At 35.9% G+C, this 21,385-nt stretch overlaps 1 protein-coding gene across 2 annotated transcripts; it reads left to right on the top strand.

Moving 5' to 3' along the window:
* Positions 1-6,473: 6,473 nt before the first annotated feature.
* LOC133802089 (2-oxoisovalerate dehydrogenase subunit alpha 2, mitochondrial-like) lies at positions 6,474-10,350 on the top strand. 2 transcript variants are annotated; one of them, XM_062240342.1, is made up of 9 exons: positions 6,474-7,022; positions 8,111-8,248; positions 8,357-8,539; positions 8,663-8,820; positions 8,898-8,997; positions 9,074-9,185; positions 9,330-9,469; positions 9,572-9,757; positions 9,978-10,350. In XM_062240342.1, exons 1-9 carry the CDS (start codon positions 6,762-6,764, stop codon positions 10,143-10,145), a joined length of 1,446 nt encoding a protein of 481 aa, XP_062096326.1. In that variant the 5' UTR covers positions 6,474-6,761; the 3' UTR covers positions 10,146-10,350. The 2 variants fall into 2 exon arrangements, with proteins under 2 accessions (XP_062096326.1, XP_062096323.1); XM_062240339.1 differs by having other exon boundaries at positions 6,513-7,022; positions 8,093-8,248.
* Positions 10,351-21,385: the final 11,035 nt, after the last annotated feature.

Raw genomic sequence — 21,385 nt, forward strand, 5'->3', positions numbered from 1 at the left:
AATCTAGCTTTGTACCTTATAGGTTCTTCCTTGGTCCTTCCTTCCTTTAGTTTGAATAACCATTTGCAGGCTATTATACTCTTTCCCTTAGGTTTAGGTACCAATTTCCAGGTCTGATTCTTTTGTAGTGACTTCATCTCATCCTTCATAGCTTGTACCCAGTTTTCTGCTTTATTACCCTTTACTGCTTCTTCATAGCTTTGTGGTTCTTCTGAGTCAGCTTCTAAGTTACTCATAAAGGCATAGGCAAGGTCTTCATTCCATATATTGAAACTGTATTTCGGATTAGGCTTAGGAATCCTTTTTTCTCTGTCTCAGGTCAATTGATAATCTGCTAGATGTTCATGAGGTTCTTCAGGTTCCATTCTCTGTGTTTCATCTTCAGTATGTTCCACCTGAACTATATCGGGTTCTGGTTGGTGAATGGTTGGTTCCATCTGATTTATGTCTTGTGTTTGTTCCTCTTCTTGATCTGAAATTTCTGGGTTAAAACTTATAGTTCTTGCAGGGTTAGTATTAGTTTGTGTACCTGCAGGATTAGTGTTATTAAAACAAGGAAATATATTTTCTTGAAAAATTACATCCCTGCTTATGATAGTTTTAAACCCACCCTTATCCCTTAGCCAAACTCTGTATCCCTTAACTCCCTCGGGATACCCTAGGAACACTCCTTTAATTGCTCTAGGTTCTAGTTTCCCAATGCTTTGGTGTACATAAGCTGCACAACAAAAGACTTTAAGGTTAGACAAATCAGGTGGTTTACTTGACCATTTTTCTTCTGGAGTTTTGAACTCAATGGCACTTGAAGGACATCTGTTTATTAAATAAACAGATGTCATAACTGCCTCTCCCCAAAAACCATGAGATAAACCAGATTGTATCATCATGCACCTAGCTTTATTTAAAATAATCCTATTCATTCTTTCTGCCACACCATTTTGTTGAGGTGTTAGTCTGACTATTCTCTGTCTTTGGATTCCATTTTCTTTACAATATAGGTCAAATTCATAATTGCAAAACTCTAAGCCATTATCAGTCCTAAGGGTCTTAATCCTCTTATTAGTTAGGTTTTCTATCATCATTTTCCACTGTTTAAATTTGATAAAGGCCTCATTTTTATGTTTAAGCAAAAACAGCCACACTTTTCTAGAGAAATCATCTACTATAGACATGAAATAAGTGTTACCCCCATGTGTAGCAGTTTTTTCCGGACCCCATAAATCATAATGAATATACTCTAGTTTAGCATTAGTTTTGTAACGACCCAAATTCAGTGTTAAGGCTTAGGGCCTGGAGTAGTATGCCTGGAGGGCATAATGGGATTTGGTGTGTGTCTTTACTGAGCTTAATGCATGATTATGATTTATTGCACGTTATATGACTATTTGATTATTTGAGATGCATGACTATGTGAATTAGTATGCATGTAGAACTGATTGTCTTAGAATGAGCATGATTGTAACTTGGCCATGTTAGGGCATAACTGTGATAATTGTACTATGTGAATTGTGCCATGTGAGTGTGGTGTTATTATCAGGATGCACGCACCGAGACGGTCCTAGTGAGCCAATTAGCCTAAAAGTCACAACGGGATGTTGTACCCGGCTCGGGAGGAGCCTAGGGGTACTTCGAGAATCTTATAAAGTTGAGTTGAGAATGAGTGGTTAGTTATTGGTAATTGAGTAACCTGGGTAACTGTTTGTAACTGCTTTGGGTAACAAGTTTTAGATAGAAAATGGTAGAAATGAAATAGAAGTGAAAGGACTTAGGTGCCCTTGAAAGTTTAGTTAGGAAGGGTTATGAAGAAGGGGTAAAATGGTCTTTTGGCTAGGGTAATAGACATTTTGCAGCTAGGATTTAGGGGGATACGGTTTGGGCATTTGGGTTCACTTGTGGTTTGATAAAATTAGAAGAGAAGGAAAAGAAGAGGAGAGAAAGGCTAGGGCAAGAAGAAGAAAGAAGAAGAGGTGTAGAAGGGGCTGAAGTGGGAAGCTTAGGAGGAGATCAAGGAACTTTTAGGATGGATTCTACTCTTGAGGTAAGGATCTTATGCTTATTTAAGTTTGTTTTCTGTGTTGGTTGAGGAATTTAATGCTTGAGTTAAGATTTTCATGGGTTTTGGTTTGGGTTGCTGAATTTGAGGTCAATGGTGTGGATCTTGGGTGTGTTGATGTTTTGACCTTGATCCTAGTGTTTGTAGGGTGTTAGATTGTTCATATGAGGTTTGGATTTGAGTTTTGAGACTTAGGTATTGGTTTGGGGTGATTTGGAGAGGTTAAAGCTCGAGAAAAATTGCAGGAAAAACCCAGAATTCTGGGTCTGCGAAGGCGTGCCGCGGCAGGGAGCTTCTGACTGATGGGTGCCGCGGCACAAGGCAAATTTTCAGGATAGCTTTTTGGCAATTTTAGGTCTTAGCTCCGGGGGTTCGGGGGATGCCTCCGGGGTGTTGTTTTAAGGTTTTAGAGGTCCCGGGAGTACGGAATTGGTCCCGGGAAGTGGTGTTGGCTTGGTTAGTATTTAAAGTGTTTGATGTGTGTGTTGTGACTAGGATTTGGGAGAGGCTCGTGCTAGTGGACCGTGCTCGTGACCGTGGTGCATTGGAAAGCTCGGGATACAGGTAAGAAAACCATAACACCCGAGAATAGGGCATGGCCCCCACTGTGTGATTGTAGGGCATGGCCCGAGATTGTATTATGTGCAAATGTATAATCTTAAATGAATCATGATGTGTGTGAATGATTATTTCGAATGTGCTATATGTGTGATTACAATGTAATGAACGGCATGGGCCGAGAGCGGCATAGGCCGGGTACGGCCGTGGGGCCAAAAGTAACACTCAGCACATGGGATGCTTATATTCAGGGTGGGACCCAAGGGATACATGAGTTATCCTCGCAGTGAGAACCGAAACCCCAGGCTTTGGTAAGGCCTCTGGGGCGGCATGGCCGTACTTGTTTATTATGATGGTTTTTCCTATTTATCAGTGAATTATGTCAGCTATATGATTTGCATATGTTATGTGTTATTTGGGTTTTCTTGCTGGGCTTCGGCTCACGGGTGCTCCGTGTGGCAGGTAAAAGCAAGGAGTCAGTCAACCGGTCATGAGTATGGAGAGCGTGGGGGCGGCGCGTACATGTTCGGCCTGCCCGACTGCTTTGGTTGGGGGCATTTTGTATATGGTTGTATTTAACCATTCTTTTGATAGCTGATCAAGTGTAAACCTATTTTGAGTTGTAAATATTTTGTAAACCTTATTTTGGGATCCCAGATGTTTTATATTTAACGCCTTCAATGAAGTTAAACATTTTAAAAGAATACAGCCTTAAACTCTGGTTTAATCACACTTTTGGTTTTAGAAACCACTTTGAGTCAATTAAATGCACAATTTCTGTTTTAAACTCACTTAGTAACGGCTCTAAGGTAGTAGGGCGTTACAAGTTTTGTGTGTACCTGTTTTGAATTTGAGCCTATGATGTTTCCCAAGTACACAATACTCACAGAAATCCACTTTACTGACTTTGTCCTTTCCCAATAGTTGCTGGTCACTCACAATCTGTAGTCCTCTTTCACTAATGTGGCCTAGTCTTCTGTGCCAAAGTATTGCTTTTGAGTCTTCTGGTGGTTCTGTCATTGTATTGTGACTTTTTCCAACTGGTTCACCTATTAGATAGTATAGGCCTTCTTTCTTGACTCCCTTCATAATCACCATAGATCCTTTGCACAATTTGATTTGCCCCTCCTTGATTTTGCTTTCCACCTTCACATCATCAAGCACACTTAGTGAAATAAGATTTCTGGATAGATTTGGAACATACCTCACTCCACTTAGGGTTCTAATAACTCCATCAAACATTCTGAAGTTCACTGAACCCGAGCCTTCTATATTGTAGTATTGGTTGTTTCCTAGGATCACTTTCCCTTTTGTTGAATCCCTGAAATCAGTCAACAAATGTTTATTATTAGTCATATGGAAAGTACAGCCCGAGTCTAGTATCCAATCATCTTTAAAAGATGATGAGGCTACATAGACTTCTCCACTTTCATATCCATCAATCAAATTCGCATTTTGAAATTCATGTTTATTGTTTGATGAAAGTGATAAAGAGTTGTTAGAGTCTCCCTGTCCCTCATGTTTGTTTCTATTATTCTTTTTCAAGAAATAGCAATCTCTCTTGAAATGCCCAGGTTTTCCACAGTTGTAGCAGCCTTTAGGATCACTTGGGCCCTTTGAATGTGATCTACTTTTGTCACGGTTGTGGTTATCCTTGTGATGTCCACGGCTGTGACTTCTACCCCTGTTTTGCCAAGGTTTCCTTTGAGTTGGTCTTCCACGACTTAAGTTCAGTTCTCCACTTAAGCTCCCAGATTTTTCAGATTTCATTTCTAGGTCCTTTGACTTCAAGGCAGAAATAACTTCTTCAAGAGTTATCTCTGTCCTCCCATATTTTATTGCTGTCTTCACTTCTCTATATGATTCGGGCAATGAGTTAAGGATGATAATAGCTTGATTTTCATCACTCAAAGCCTCATTCTCTCTTGAGTTTGCAAGCTCAATGTGCATTCTCAAGAACTCATCAAGATTCCGGTCAAGAGTCTTGGAATGGTTCATCTTGTACCCAAAGATCCTTTCCTTCAAGAAAATCTTGTTTGTAAGAGATTTTTGTTGGAATTGTTCCTCCAACTTCTTCCAAATCTTGGCTGGTGTTTCTTCTTTGTCAACCAGTCTAATGATTGCATCTGATAAGTTGAAGATGATAATACTAGTTGCTGTTTCCAGTAGCTCTTCCTGTTGGATTTTAGAAGTATTCTCAGGCCATTCGATTGGGTCTTCTAATACCCTCAATAGCTTCTGTTGAGCCAACAGCGATCTAATTTTTCTTCTCCAAATCCTGTAATCACCGGAACCATCGAATTTTTCAATGTCAACCTTAATATTACTCATGTTATTTAAATCTGAATCAAGAAAAATATTAGGGATTTCAGTAGGTTCAGTCAGTGGTATATCCACAAATTCTTCTTGAACTTCTTCAGGATCTTGAATGGGTTCTGCTGTGTTATCTCCTTCCAGATTTCATTTTGTTGTTCTTCTCCCTGATGTGAATTTTTGTTGCTCCTTCTAGCCAAAACCTGGCTCTGATACCACTGTAGGAATTTTACTGTAATAACCCTACACCAAACAAAAACCACTCAGTAGTTTCAAGGTCAAAAGAGACCTTTAACACCTCTGCTTTTTTACTAAGAGTCAAAAGGCAAAACGACACAGTTTAATATATATCAGATATAAACCAAAACAAATCAATTTGAAAATCAAAGAACCCCTTTTCTATTGTAACCCGAACCCTAGCAGACCGATATCCCTAAGATCCCCAATCTGAAACTCAGTCCCAAACCCCAGAGATGAAACCCACGAAATTAATCAACCCAGAAAAATACTCAGTAAACTTAGTTCAATCAAAACCCAACAACACAGAAATGAAAAACAGAGAAGAAAACACCCAGAATTTTTCGAGGTTCGCCCATAAACTGGGTTACATCCTCGTTGAGCTGCTCCTCAGATGGTGAGCTCCGATCTTCATTAATACTGGTGAGATTACAAAGCTCAAGCAAGGTTCCAAGTCACAGATGAATCGACAAGGTAACCTTCTTCCTCTAACTCTCTCTGTAAGTTTCTTTTTCACTTTTCTTTACAACAGAACACTATCTAACTCTTGTATCTTTCTCTTGACTTCTCTCTCTCTCTCAAACTTTCTTTTGAGCACTCAGGAATACTTCAAAGCCAGAAAACCAATTGTCTTCAAATGGGGCAAGCACCAGGTATATATCGAGCAAAAGGGTCTTCTATTTTGATGTATTGAAGAGTCTATTGGGTTTGTTAGAAAACAGTTAGGATCTTGAATCTGTTTTATTGTTGTAACAAGTATGAGCATGAGAAAAAAAATCTGTTATGTAACTGATTTTGTAACTTTCGGGTAAGAGGTTAAACTGTGTAATTTTGATTTTTACTGATGACAGCTTAAGTGGGGATTTATATATAACATTTATATTAGAGGGATTTTAAGAATCTAGGAGAATATTAACATAACAAAGGTAATGTTTAATTAATATGAAATAATTTTTTTATAAGACACATTTTATCCTTCAATACTCAAATTTCCCTATACCAATTACTATTAGATGAGATAAGACGTATTTTCGAAAATAATTCACTCCAACAAAAGTCGTGGAAGAATTCAAGAATCTATCTTTTGGAAGCCAAATCCAAAAATTGTATTTATTTTTCTTACTGCTGGTCATCATTTTCAAATAATAATAATAATAAATTAGAAAATAATTATAAAAAAAACACTTTAGGAAAGTAATATAATAAAAAAAATAATATTAAATAACTTATCAAAAAAAAAAAATTAAATAAATAGATAGTGCGAAGATAAAATTTGGTCATGACACGTACGACACATACACAGGTTTGCTCAATGTAAATGTAATCCTGATTTTGCGCTCTAATCCATACAAAGAAGAAACTAACTAATCTAAATACTTCCAAACGTAAAACCAAAACTGCAAATAATAGCATTCTCTTCTCTCATTCCACGCTATTTTTCTTAATCTATTTTCGCATGTAAGATAGGATTCTCTCAACTAACACTGCTTCCCTACCTTCCCAGCTCTCGTTCTATATATTTTCTTCTTCTTTTCAAACCTATCCTTCATCAATTTGTTTTTTTCTTTCTAAAGATCTGTGGTCGTTTGGTTCTTTTTACATGGCTCTTTGGACTAGAAAATCAATCAATGCTGTCAGCCATTTGGTTTCAAAGCTGGGTTTTTTGGGCGTGATCAACCGGAGTTCCTGGTCTCATTCTTTCCATCAAAGACATCCTATTTCAGATGCATGTGCTCCAAATCTTAAAAACCCAGTTGTAGATATTGTCAATACGCCAACACATTTCGCTTTTTCTCGTTTTGAGTCCACCAAAGCTGAGAAACAGTCGGATTCTTTTCATAATTTTGATGCCAATCGACAGGTATATTTCCAAAGCAGAAAATTCTTCTTCTTTTTTTAATTATCAGTATTATATTTTTTGGTATAGTTTGAATCTTTGATTCGAAAGGTGTGTTTCTATTATTTTAAGACATGCAGATTCTTAATAGTATTTTCTTGAAATATAAGATGGTTTTGATTAGATAGTCAAGGCTTCTAAAAGTTGGGCCACAAGAGAACAGATGTTTGCTTAATCTAATTGTCTTCGCCGTTTTTGACTTTCTGGATAAGAATTGGAATATATTTTCAAACTTTTTCTTTAGTGAAATAAGAAATTTAGTAAACTATTCATTGGGCTTGATTAGCATGTGTTCCGGGAGATATATATATATATATTTATATATATATATATAAATATATATATATATATATTGTTATTGTTGATCATATCTCTAAGAGTGGGACAATAGTTTAAAATTCAACACTTCATGTCTCTTCAGAATATTGTAGCCTTCAATTTTCTTATCTATTGATGCAGAGTTTTCTGATGATAAGTGAATATATCTGTGTGTTTGTGTGTATGTGCCATGCATAAATAGGCAGCCAGAATCAGTCATTTTTAGGATTTGGATTGAAATCTCCTTGCATATTTAGCAAATTTGTGCCAGAGCGTAGTGACAATTCATTTTGTATATCTCTTCGTACAGACATGACTTTCTTTTTTTATTACTCTGGATGAACTCGAACAAACTATTCTGATGTCTACCCAATCTGTTCTATTAAAGAATTGCTATGATCCCTCAAAGGTGGTAATTAGATTGGTATTTAGGAAGTTTAGTTTGAATTTGTACCTGCTATTATCCTTGTCTGAGTTGTCTACCTGCTACAGCTTCTTTGCAGCTTTGTTATCTTGTTATGAATGCAATTTTGTTCTGAGAAGAGAAATATTTACAGAGGACAGAATTATTTTCTTCTCATAAACAAGACATGGTGAAGTCACTCATACTGCTGCTGGTTGTTTTTTAAACTTAATAGCAGATCCAAGAACATGGCATCACTTCATAGTTGATACTGATATCATGAGCTATGCTCCAATGTTTTGTGCTTTCTAAGGTTTTCATTGTGCAACAGGTCTTGGATTTTCCAGGAGGAGAAGTCGCATTCTCTCCTGAATTGAAATTCATTTCTGAATCCCCTGAGGGGAGAGTACACTGCTATAGGGTCCTTGATAACAAAGGACAGATTATTTCAGGCAGCACCTATGCACAGGTATCTCAACACTTCACCTAATCAAACTCAAATTGGCCAATAAATCTTGAGTATAATAATGAGGGATAAATGTCAGAGCTGTGACCAATCACCTATTGATTTAAATAGGTGAATAAAGAAGTAGCTCTAAAAATGTACAGTGAAATGGTCACACTTCAAGTGATGGATACTATATTCTATGAAGCACAAAGACAAGGGAGAATTTCTTTTTATCTAACCACAATTGGAGAAGAAGCAATCAACATTGCATCTGCAGCAGCATTAACTCCTGAAGACCTTATTTTTCCTCAGGTTACTACATACCCTCATTTATACTCATACGAGATGTCCAGCCTTTTCCTTTACCTCTTTTATTCGATGTTTAAGTATAGGAGGATTGAGAATAATGCTGGAATTTTCTTCTAAGTAATGCAGTATCGGGAACCAGGAGTGCTATTATGGCGTGGTTTCACCCTGCAAGAATTTGCGAATCAGTGTTTTGGTAACAAAGCTGATTATGGGAAAGGCAGGCAAATGCCTATACACTACGGATCTAACAAGCTCAATTACTTCACCGTGTCATCAACAATTGCGTAAGATGTTGAGACTGTAAGATAAATTATGTAAAACTTTTACAGTACACATCAATATCTTTCCATCTGTTTTCCAGTACACAAATTCCTCACGCTGTTGGTGCGGCATATTCATTAAAGATGGACAAAAAAGATGCCTGTGCAGTAACTTATTTTGGCGATGGCGGGACTAGTGAGGTACAATCTATTTCCATCAAGATAATGAACTCATTCGTTTGAGTTTCATGCTTTATTAACAGTTGAAGCAATGTAGGGTGACTTTCATGCGGCTTTAAACTTTGCGGCAGTTAGGGAGGCACCAGTTGTATTCATCTGTCGGAACAATGGTTGGGCTATAAGTACACCAACAGAAGATCAGTTTCGAAGTATTTTTCTTTTATTTTTCCTTTGTTATACTAATTTTCAAACTTCTATTACAAAATGTTTGTTAATATCTACAGCAATTGACTCTTCATTATATTTATGTACTAATCTTTTGTGTTGTCGATATGTCTTTCCTTGATTTATAGGTGATGGTATAGTTGTTAAAGGTCAGGCATATGGAATACGAAGTATTCGAGTAGATGGTAATGATGCGCTTGCAATGTACAGTGCTGTTCATGCTGCACGTAGCATGGCAATTCGTGAACACAGACCAGTCTTAATTGAGGTGAGACCACAAAGGCTTACCTGCTTTCTTGAACTTTCTGTCCTTTTTAAGAGGCAAAAACTTGAAACTCAGCTTCTCACTTCATTTGGCTTCCATTTACAGGCACTAACCTATCGAGTGGGACACCACTCAACATCTGACGATTCAACCAAGTACCGATCGGCTGAAGAGATTGAATGGTGGAGAATGGCACGCGACCCTGTTACTCGGTTTAGACAGTGGATCGAAAGTTATGGTTGGTGGAATGCTGAGGCTGAATCAGAGCATAGATACAGCATGAGAAAACAGGTAAGATTTGCAACATTATTGAAAGTGACTTCCAAAAACAATCATATAAACATCTTCTATGTTTTCTTGTTCAATTAGTAACCAAAGAAAGTAAGCTTGCAAAAACATTGGACTAAAACATCATTTAAAGAACCAAAGGTTTGTAGTAGACAAGACTAATGATAAATATTTTATTATAGCTTGTGAAAACTGTGACCCTCCTCATGGTTTTTGGTTGTAGATGTTACAAGCGATTCAAGTGGCTGAGAAAGTGGAGAAACCAGGAGTTGCAGACCTTTTTACAGATGTATATGATGTTCCACCGTCCAACCTTGTTGAGCAAGAGAAATTGCTGAGGGAAACTGTCAAAAGACATTCACAGGAATACCCATCAGATGTTCCTATCTAGTTTCATACAATCATACTTTTACTCTCACACCACTAATGCCATGTCCTCGCCAAAAAAAAATGCGAATGTAAATAGCGATTTTAGCATTGGATTAATGGATTTGAATTAAAGTGTGTACTGTATAAAGTTCAAAGAAAGGGACTGGGGTCAACCCTTGTGGTACAGTAACCTATTAGATTATAAATATCCTCCGTTCTGCCACACATTTCTATGGCGTTTGATTTATATACTGCATTTCACAATGAGAAGTATCCTGAGTAAGTAGCCTCCGCCTATGGCTATCTCTGTTCTTCTCTGCTGGGTAAGTGTTTGGCCTTAAGTTCTTCTCACCATCTCTGTGCCGGGTTGCGTTCATGGCATCCCATGGCCGATTAGTATGATCTCTGGTTCGTGCGGTGAGAAATTTTTTGGCCGCGGTGACTTCCAAGAGCTTGATCAAATCGAAGTCGTGAAACCATTTTCGAAGCTACTGGTGAAAGCTAAAGATTTTTCTTTCACAAACCTTGATTTTCTTTTTCTTCAAAACTATATAATGAGATAGATGGGAGTTGAGAGAGGGGAAGAGAAATGGAGAGAGCATGGGATGAGAGAGAGGAGAGGAGACAGAAGAATGAGCAGTGAAAAACAACGGCTACCATATCGGGGAAGAGGGTGGCAGGGTAGTATGAGTAAAATATTAAAAATACATTTTTGGTAAAAAATAGTCATCTGAAGTCAAATTTTTTCAAAATATTTTCAAATAAAATCTCATACTAAATTGATGTATCCATATATTTACCTAGTCCATCACCCCGTAAATAAAGTAATAAAAGTAAAAATATTTTGACAAAATTCCGATTCAGCTAATCATTTTTAACCATTTGACAATATATAAGGTCTACAAATGTATTTTTTTTAAAACAAAAGGTGCATCATGAAATTAAGCTAAAATACAGAGATTTAAAATAGTATAAACCTTAAAATAAGTGGTCGTATGTGGGTTAACATTAGAGAAAGGAAAAAGGGTTTGTGTAGAGTAAATAATCCAATTGTAGTTAATTCCAGATTTTTGCTTGAGATTATTTATCCAACATCAGTGGGATTATTTTTAGTCAAGAGGATTATTAATCCTATTAGATTATGTCTCCATGGTTGTGACTATTTATCTCAATCCTACTCTCAATCCCAAAGGTCGACAAAGACTAAGATTAAGGATTGATCCTTATATGACATATTTGTTGCTTACTTAAATATTATGATTAATAATTTACACCATTTCTAAATTTGTAGAAGTTTAGTCATTTTCCACGATGACATCATTTGATGAATTAAGTCATCCACTTATCAAAAGTAGGGATGTCAACGAGTAATGTATTGGTAGGATATGTCTATTCCACAACCTTATCCTATAAAAAAAAGTTCTACCCATACTCTACTCTATTACCTTATAATTTTTTGTGGGTAGGATACGGGTATTACCCTAACGGATATAGGGTACCCTTGGGTAACCTTACCCTAATAAAATTTAAAATGAAATATAACATGACATATTAAGTATTAAAAAGAGTAAATATCAATAAGTCATTGTGTATACTTCTAAATTTAATAAGAATATAAAATTTTTAGTTTAATTTTAAATTTGAAAATACTTTAAACAAAAGCAACTAAATAAAAATATTTAAATCACTATGAAAAAGACCTAGGGTGTTAATTTAATCAACTTTTCATTCTACTAATTGTATTAATTAATTCTAGATTTTTTTTCTTTCTATTCTAATAGCAGGTTAACATAAATCGATTCATATTCTTTTTCAAGATATAAGATCTCGACCTATATGCATGTTTTCTACATCTCTGTGATAAACTTAAACATGTAGAAGGCATTAAGCATGGAAACCTAATTACTACACAAGCCATACAAGTACTTTCGTCCAATATGCAACCTATGTCTATGTAACGACCCAAAATTACTAGTAAGGCTTAAGGGCCTTGATTAGTGTGCCGGGAGGGCATAATTGGTAGTTACGTGAATTACTGATAAGATGCATGGTTATGTGATATGCATGATCCTATGACTGTATGGATATGTGAAATGCATGTTTATGAGTATTAGATAAGCATGTGGGCCCTGTTTAGCTTGTAAGGGCATAGTTATAATTTTGGCCCATTAAGGGCATCAATGTAATTATTTGTGATAAACTGTTGAGACCACATTATTATGTGGATATATTTGCAGCATACAGCACGAGGCGATCCTAGGGAGAAAGTTAGCGGGAAAGTCACAACGGGACCCAATACCCGCCGTGGGGCGAGTCAAGGGGTATTTTGGGTAATAGACATTTATTTGTGTTATTGGGTTATGAAAATAAATAATCAGAGATATATTTGAAGTTAGAGAGTTTAGGAGGAAATATTGGGGAAATTTACCATTCTGTCATCGAGGACGTTTTTGGTACCCCGAGCTTTGGGATTAACTTAAGTAACTTAAGTTAGATAAAATAAAACCAAGAAACAGATAGAATTTGGCCAGAACTGACTATTCTCTCTCTCATTCTTGCTTCCTCTAGAAACACTCATTCTCAAGCTAACCTTTGAAGCTAAGGTGGAATCTTGGGCTAGGAATCACTTGAATTGAGGCTAAGGACTTGGGGATTAGCTCAGCAACTACTATGTGGATTTGTTCTTCAGTAAAGGTAAGCTTTTAATTATGATTTAGCACTTGAATACTATGAATTGCTGGTTGTTTTAGGAGGTTTATGAGCTTTTGGGTTTCAAGGAATGAAGTGTGATTTTGATGAGTCTTTAGGCTAGTTTTCTTATGGGTTTTAAGGATTGAAGTGTGAGCTGTTGGGAGTATATTAGAATTACTATGATAATTAAAATATGTTATTGGGATGGTTTTGGGTTGAATTGAGTGAGGTTTGGTTGTTGAAAATGAGGATTTTTCTGGGTTCGAATGGGTCAAGCCGCGGCTCTGTTTCTTGGTGTGTCGCGGCCTTCTAGAACAGATTTGTGCCAAGAAGGAGGGCGGGCCGCGACATGGGAAGCTTAGGGCTGCAGCCCGTGTGTGCTGTTTGGGGAGGCTGGGCCTCTGGTAGGAAGTGGGTCGCGGCATGGAGGGCCTAGGGTCGCGGCTCTTAAAGGCATTTTTGGCCTTGAGGAGGTTTAAGGTGCGGGAACTTAACCTAGGGTGCTCGGGATTGATTCCACTACCGTGCTTGGTGGAATTTGATGTCTCAAAGGCTAGAACTTGGTCCAGAAACCTTTGATCACTTATTATTGATGGAATCCTTTATCATGGTTATGACTAAGTGTATGCTAGGGCTCGAGACAGGATCGTGCTTGAGGGTCGTCTTTCTTAATCAAAGCACTCAGAATTAAAGGTAAGAAAACTGCACCCGGTTGTGTGACTATGTTGGGACTAAGGGTTCCCTATATTTGTATGCAATATTGCATGATGGTATTATGCCATGTGAACATGAAATAAACGACCTAAGAGTGCTGGAATTAATATTGGCGCACAGGATGCGGCTCAGGCACTGGTAGCTGAGGACAGCTTAATAATCACTGAGCTCGGTTTAAGCGGACCGGAGTCAATAGGTTGAACACTAGGCTTGGCCTAAGTGAGCCAAAGACAATGGATTAAACAGAGGGTATGGCCTAAAGGCGTTGACCCTAGTCATATATGATATGTGTACTGATGCTAACTTGATGAATATGATATGCTGAATATCTGGATGTTAGATTGTTGATTTATCGACTGTTATCACTGATTAGGTGAATGCTATGACTTGCTGGATAAATGATTAATGTCTTGTAAATCATTTGGTTATGCTTTGTGAATTATTTAGTTATCGATTTTGATTGTTCTATGATGTTATAGTTTTCTTGCTGGGCCTCGGCTCACGAGTGCTTCGTGGTGCAGGTAAAGGCTAGGGTAAGATGAATCAACCATGGGCTGGAGAGCTCTGGGGGCGAGGTGTACATTGTCAGCTGCTCGGCCGCCACGGTCGAGGGATCGTATAAGGACCTAAAATGTGTATTTTTCCATTAGAGTGACCTTGATTATTTATAACTTTTGGAAATCTTGTAAACATGTCATTTAAACCCTGATTTGGGATCTCATGTACCAAACATTTATTTTAATGAAAATTATTTGTTTATGATGAAAATCTTTTAAACCTAACCTGTTTATGACTTAGATTCACATTTTTATTTAAATGACTTGGTTAGCAAGTCTTGCACTATTTTAAACACACAGTGTAATGTTAGGAGAATATGTATTTTGCCTCAATGGAAATAATAATAAATTACAACTCTATGCAATATATTACAAATAAATAATGATTGATTAAAAAGAGTCACAAATCTATAACTGAAAATTACAAATAAACAAAGAAAATGAAGAAGATGATGAAGAAGAAGAAGATAATAGTAAAATACAACTCTAAGCAAAAGGTTACAAATAAAATAAAGTGTTTGAAACAAAAGAAAAGAAAAGATTACAACTCTTGAACAAGAAATACAAGTAAATAGAGAAGAACAATATAAGGATGAAAAGCAATAGAATGAAAGAAAGGAACAATAAACAAAAGATAAATAACTCTCACTCACACTACCAAAGTGAAGAGTGTTGAGGATCACCAACTTGAACAAGGTTTGAAACCTTTGTCTAAAAGTTTATTTCCCCCTAACTCAAGCACTATGGGATCTCTCACATATTATAGGAAATGCTTTCTAGAATTATCAAGCCTAAATTTGTTTCTAGCCAAGTGCTCTAATGGATAGAAATGTTGTGTCTTACAAGTGAGCATTAGGCTCCTATTTATAGAGTTTTGAGACACCCTTTGAATTTCAAATTCCACCAACCCCATGGTTGTTACCAATGATTAATTAGATGTTTTATGGAATTAAAATAGAGATTTGGGAGTTACTTGGTTGTTGGAAACGTTCAAAATTGGATAAAAATCGAATTTGTATGAAGCTGTCAGCCACTAAGGCCGCGGCGCTTGTTTTAAGCGCCGCAGCCCTTGGTCATTTTCAGCAACCAATTTTTTTAGTTTTTTTCCAAAACGTTCCAATTTATTCCCACTTGATTTTGTAACTTCCATACACAATATGGGAGTTAAAATCACATCTCTATCAGCCATTTCTCATATGGCTTGAAGAAATTCATCTCAATATTGTGTAACAACAAATCTACACAATAATGGGTGATATTTAGGAGTTACAAATTTGTGATGAATTTGTAACACCAAATATGTTACATGTTTGGATATTTCACATATATCCAAATAATGTAACTCTCTATTATATGTTACAATATGTGACACTCTATGTCACATTTATTTAATCTAAAACATTATATTATAAAATAAAATAATATTACATTATATTATAAAATAATATAACATTAGATTAAATAGTCATCTATTGTAACACTTATTTAATCAATCATTATATTTAAAAATCTAACATATCCCCCACTTGATTAAATAAGAACTCTCTCTTATAGGAGTCATTGCATTGATGCATAAAGTAAAGTGTTTTTCAACTTGAACTTTACTATAGTGTAATTATCACAAAATTTGTTGAAAATTTGGTTGCACTAGGCATTGAACCATCTTTTCATGATGACAAATCGGTGATAATACACACACATTTGCGATGTTCACTTGAGACCTCTATGTCTCGCTTTGCACCGTTAATGGCCATGTGCACTTTCCATTCATGGACGTTCTTGAGAATACTCCCAATTCTCATGAGAGGCGGCACCACCCCTAGGTCCATATAGGTAGAATTCTTATAGTATTTTGTTACCAAAAAATACTTGTCTTCACAAGACTGAATTCTATTAAAAAACCTTTCGGTTTTAACCCTCAACTTGGTAACTCACAAGTACTCAACATCTCAGATGGGACTTGTTTGAGTACAACTAATATTCACTTGATTGACTTGTTATTACCTATTGAACCTAACACTAGTTGAATAACTAGTGTTAAGATAGGTTACCATCAATCGTGAATCTCTTTAGGGAGTTTAAGTCCCATCCCTCGAGATGATGCAGCCACTAAATCCCTCGTTAGTGGCTTAGTGAAAGAATCTGCCAGATTTTCACTTGTTCTCACATAGGATATTGAGATGACTCCTCTTTGAATCAATTCTCTTACATATCCATGTCTTAGACTAATGTTTCTAGACTTCCCATTATACACTCCACTGTATCCTCTGGCCAATGTCGTTTGGCTATCACAATGTATCGATATAGTGGATACATTCTCTTTGATTAGGGGTATCTCTATCAACATATCCCTTAACCATTCGGCATCTTTTCCTGTAGCAGCTAGAGATATGAACTTTTCTTCCATAGTGGAATGAGATATACAGGTTTGTTTCTTAGAACCCCAAGAAATTGTACCTCCACCAAGTGTAAATACCCAACCAGTTGTGGACAAGTTGTCCCCAAGATTGGATATCCAACTTGCATCTGTATATCCTTATAATATCGAAGGAAATTTGGAGTAGTGAAGGCTTAGTCCTTCGGTTTTCTTGAGATAACCTAGGACTCTTCCAATTGCCTTCTAGTGATCCACACTTGGATTACTTGTAAACCTACTAAGTTTACTTATCGCAAATGCTATATCAGGTCTAGTACACTGGGCAGCGTACATTAGACTCCCTATAGCACTAGCATACTCCAATTGAGCCACCGCTCTTCCTTCATTCTTCTCTAGTTTTACACTATGATCGGATGGAGTATTGACATCTTTAACCTTGAGATAGTTAAATTTGTTCAATACTTTCTCAACATAGTGGGCTTGCCCTAACGTAAAACCCTCACTATGTTTCTTTACTTTGATACCGAGTATGGTATCAACTTCTCCAAGATCTTTCATCTTGAAGGTTGACGATAGAAACCTCTTCGTTTCTTCTATCCCTTTCATGCTATTACTTAGAATAAGCATGTCGCCCACATATAAGCAAACAATGATCACATATCCCTTACAAGTTTTGGAATACAAACACTTGTCTCCATTGTTATGTCTAAACCCATTAGACATGATGGCTTGATCAAATTTCTCATGCCATTGCTTAGGAGCTTGTTTCAATCCATATAAGGATTTTACAAGTCTACAAACTTTATGTTCATATTTTGGTAGGACAAACCCTTCAGGTTGTTCCATATAGACCTCCTCATTGAGGTCACCATTAAGGAATGCCATTTTGACATTCATTTGATGAGCATACAAGTTGTGTATAAAAGCTAAAGCGAACAAAATTCCTATGGAAGTTGTTCTTGCAATAGGTGCATAGGTATCGAAATAATCGATACCCTCTTTTTGCCTAAACCCTTTAGCTACTAATCTAGCTTTAAAGGTTTTGATAGTCCCGTCAGTGTGGTATTTTCTCCTAAATACCCACTTACACCCAATTGGCTTAGACCCTGGTGGGAGGTCTACCAATTCCCAAGTGTTATCGGAAAGAATGGAATCCATCTCATCATTGATGGCTTCTTTCCAAAATGCACTATCTCTCGATTGCATAGCTTCTCTATAAGTCTTAGGATCATCCTCAACGAGAAGTACAATAGGAATTTTCCTAATGACTTCCTCTCTATTTCCTCTACCATGTAGAATGAAATTCGTTGAGAATCTATCTCATCCACTACTAGAATTTTATGATTTTTAAGCCTTTGACTTCTTCTAGGTTCAAAGGGTTGCTTTACATCCTTTTGAGAATTCTCCGCTTGAGAATCAACTTTGGATGTAGAAGCTTGAGAATTGTTCTCATATAACAAATTCTCCTTTAGAGATGTTGAAGCTTGAGAATTGTTGTCACATAACATATTCTCAAAGAATTCAACTTCTCTAGATTCAATCACAATATTAGACTCTAAGTCTAATAGCCTATAAGCTTTACTATTGTTGGCATAACCAACAAAAGCACACTTTATGGCTCTTGAACCTAACTTTGTTCTATTAGTTTCGGTTTTCTTGCAATATGCAAGACACCCCTACACTTTGAAGTAACCTATGTTGGGTTTTCTTCCTTTCCATAACTCATATGGAGATATCTCATTTTTCTTCATCGGTATTCGATTAAGAATGTGACAAGCGGTTAAAAGCGCTTCACCCCATAAGTTGAAGTTCAACTTAGAAAACACCAACATAGAATTTATCATCTCTAGATAAGTCCTATTTTCCCTTTCGGCAACACCATTGTGTTGTGGTGTATAAGGTGCAGTGCACTCATGCATTATACCATTTTCCTCACAAAATGTATTGAATTCATTAGAGAAGTACTCTCATCCTCTATCACTTCTTAGCACCTTAATCTTTTTATTTAGTTGATTTTAAACTTCTAATTTATACAATTTAAAAGGATCAAAAGTTTCATCTTTATGCTTTAAAAGGAACACATAGGTATATCTACTAAAATCATCTATAAAAGTAAGAAAATACCTTTTACCACCTCTAGTTAAAACACCATTTAGTTCACAAAGATCACTATGGATTAAATCTAGTAAATTAGATGATCTTTCTACACTAGGAAGATGTCAATTTTAAACACTTAAATAAAAGAAAATAAACCCTCAATGATTTATTTAAACACTTTGATTTCTAATGCTTTGGTTTAAAATTATCTCCTCATTGAGATTAATTTAAACATATCACAATCTTTAACCAAAAAGGAATAAAATTCTCTTCAATATTATTCGCCATTGGTGTAAAGATTCAAAATTGATTCTCCAATTTTGTAATGTCTCCTCATTGAGACATTGAATATTTAAGAATTATTGTCACTAAATAATTCTCAAATATATTTCATTTGACCACACTTTAGACTATAAGTCTATTGAGTCAATATGTCATCCCACAATTTTGAATCCACCTTGATCAATTTTTTCTTGCAATAGAAAGATACTTATCAAAAGATGTAACCCTTTTAGGTTCATCTTTTCTTATCTCATAAGTTGAGATGGTCAACACTTAAATGAGAAATTTTAATTTCTCAAGTAATTCTCTTTATTTACCAAATAAATGGTAACTCATCACATTGCAATAATATAAGATAAAACATATTTATATTATTATCACCTTAATAATCATATTATATGACACACCATAATAATCATGATAATTCTCATGTATATATCAATATACTTTTATATATTAACATAATTATGTCTCAAAGAAATTTCACATAATTTGTCAACATATATCCATCATATTAGCATGCAGTTTGAATCTCATAATTATATTGTAAGTATATCACAAATATCATACAATAATTCACATATCTATTGATTCACAAAATCAATATATAGGCATGTCAAAAACTACCTAATTATCATGCTTTATAAATTCTCAAAACATAATTTTCATGTCAAATGTATGTACTACTATCTCACATATAGCATACACATAAGATTAACAATCACTAGATTATGTAGAGCTTCTCAAAAGTTCACTTCTAAGGATTTAACTTTCACAAATAGATGTGTAATCTATGTTACAATGTATCTCATATTATATTAACATGTTAACATTTACACAATTATTCATATATCAACATTTGGAAAATATGCTAATACATGAAATAAAATTTCATCACTATTATATAAAATTTACACTTACCTTGTCTTACCACCAAGTTCAATTGAATCCATGAAACCTATTCCATCCTACTAGGTCTTGGTTCATGATTTTCACCTTCCATTGAAACAAACAGTGGGGTTAAGCTTTTGAATGTTAGGAAAATATGTATTTTGCCTCAATGGAAATAATAATAAATTACAACTCTATGAAATATATTACAAATAAATAATGATTGATTAAAAAGAGTTACAACTCTATAATTGAAAATTACAAATAAACAAAGAAAATGAAGAAGATGATGAAGAAGAAGAGAATGGTAAAATACAACTCTAAGCAAAAGGTTACAAATAAAGTAAAGTGTTTGAAACAAAAGAAAAGAAAAGATTACAACTCTTGAACAAGAAATACAAGTAAATAGAGAAGAACAATATAAGGATGAAAAGCAATAGAATGAAAGAAAGGAACAAGAAACAAAAGATAAACAACTCTCACTCACACTACCAAAGTGAAGAGTGTTGGGGATCACCAACTTGAACAAGGTTTGAAACCTTTGTCCAAAAGCTTATTTCCCCCTAACTCAAGCACTAAGGGATCTCTCACAGATTATAGGAAATGCTTTATGGAATTATCAAGCCTCAAGATGTTTCTAGCCAAGTGCTCTAATGGATAGAAATGTTGTGTCTTACAAGTGAGCATTAGGCTCCTATTTATAGAGTTTTGAGACACCCTTTGAATTTCAAATTCCACCAACCCCCATGGTTGTTACCAATGATTAATTAGATGTTCCTCTTTCTTCTTCCCCTTGTCATTCACTGTAGGTCCATCATACTTAGTCCCATTCCTCAATGATATCGCATTACATTGCTCTTTAGGATTTACCTTTGTGAAACTAGGGAATTTCCCTTGTTCTCTACTAGAAAACATTTGAGCCAATTGACCTATTTGTGTCTCCAAACTTCTAATTGAAGACATTATCTTTGTCATGAATTGATTTAATTGATCTAGCTGAATTGTTGGTGGGTTCATTTGAGGAGGTGATGGATGAGATAGGCGTGGGTTTGGATCATAATAGGGTATAGTATGTAATCCATAATTTGGTTGATGAGGGGGTTGTTGAGGTGGGTACTGTGGATATTGTGGTTGTAACCCTTGATTATTTTTCCAAGACAGATTAGGATAATTTTTCAAGGCAAGTGTATAGGAATTTGAGTAAGTGTTGGGTGCAGGTCTTGAAAAATTACCTATAACATGTGCCTGTTCCAAGGGCATATTGTTTACGTCTATTGAGCAACTAGCTATGCTCGGGCATTATTCATATGAATGAGGTCCTCAAAAAATCTCACAACTCATGACATTCCGTACTTGCATTGCTTGTGCGACGAGATTAGTTTGCTACAGTTGTTTGGTTAGAGAAGCTACTTGAGCGGTCAATAGCTTGGATCAACTTCTACTACTCCCGCTACTTTCTTATTCTTACGCTCAGTAGGCCAATTATAATTATTCATAGCCATCTCTTCCAACAACTCATACGCTTCATTAGCACTTTTTCTCATAAACGCTGCTCTTGATGCTGCATCTATAATTGTTCTTGTATTCCCCCCCCCCCCCCCCCCCCCCCCCCCCAAACCATTGTAAAAAGTATGAAATAACAGCCACTTCTCT

This window comes from Humulus lupulus, chromosome 1 (genome assembly GCF_963169125.1).
Source record: "Humulus lupulus chromosome 1, drHumLupu1.1, whole genome shotgun sequence".
Lineage (NCBI taxonomy): Eukaryota > Viridiplantae > Streptophyta > Magnoliopsida > Rosales > Cannabaceae > Humulus > Humulus lupulus.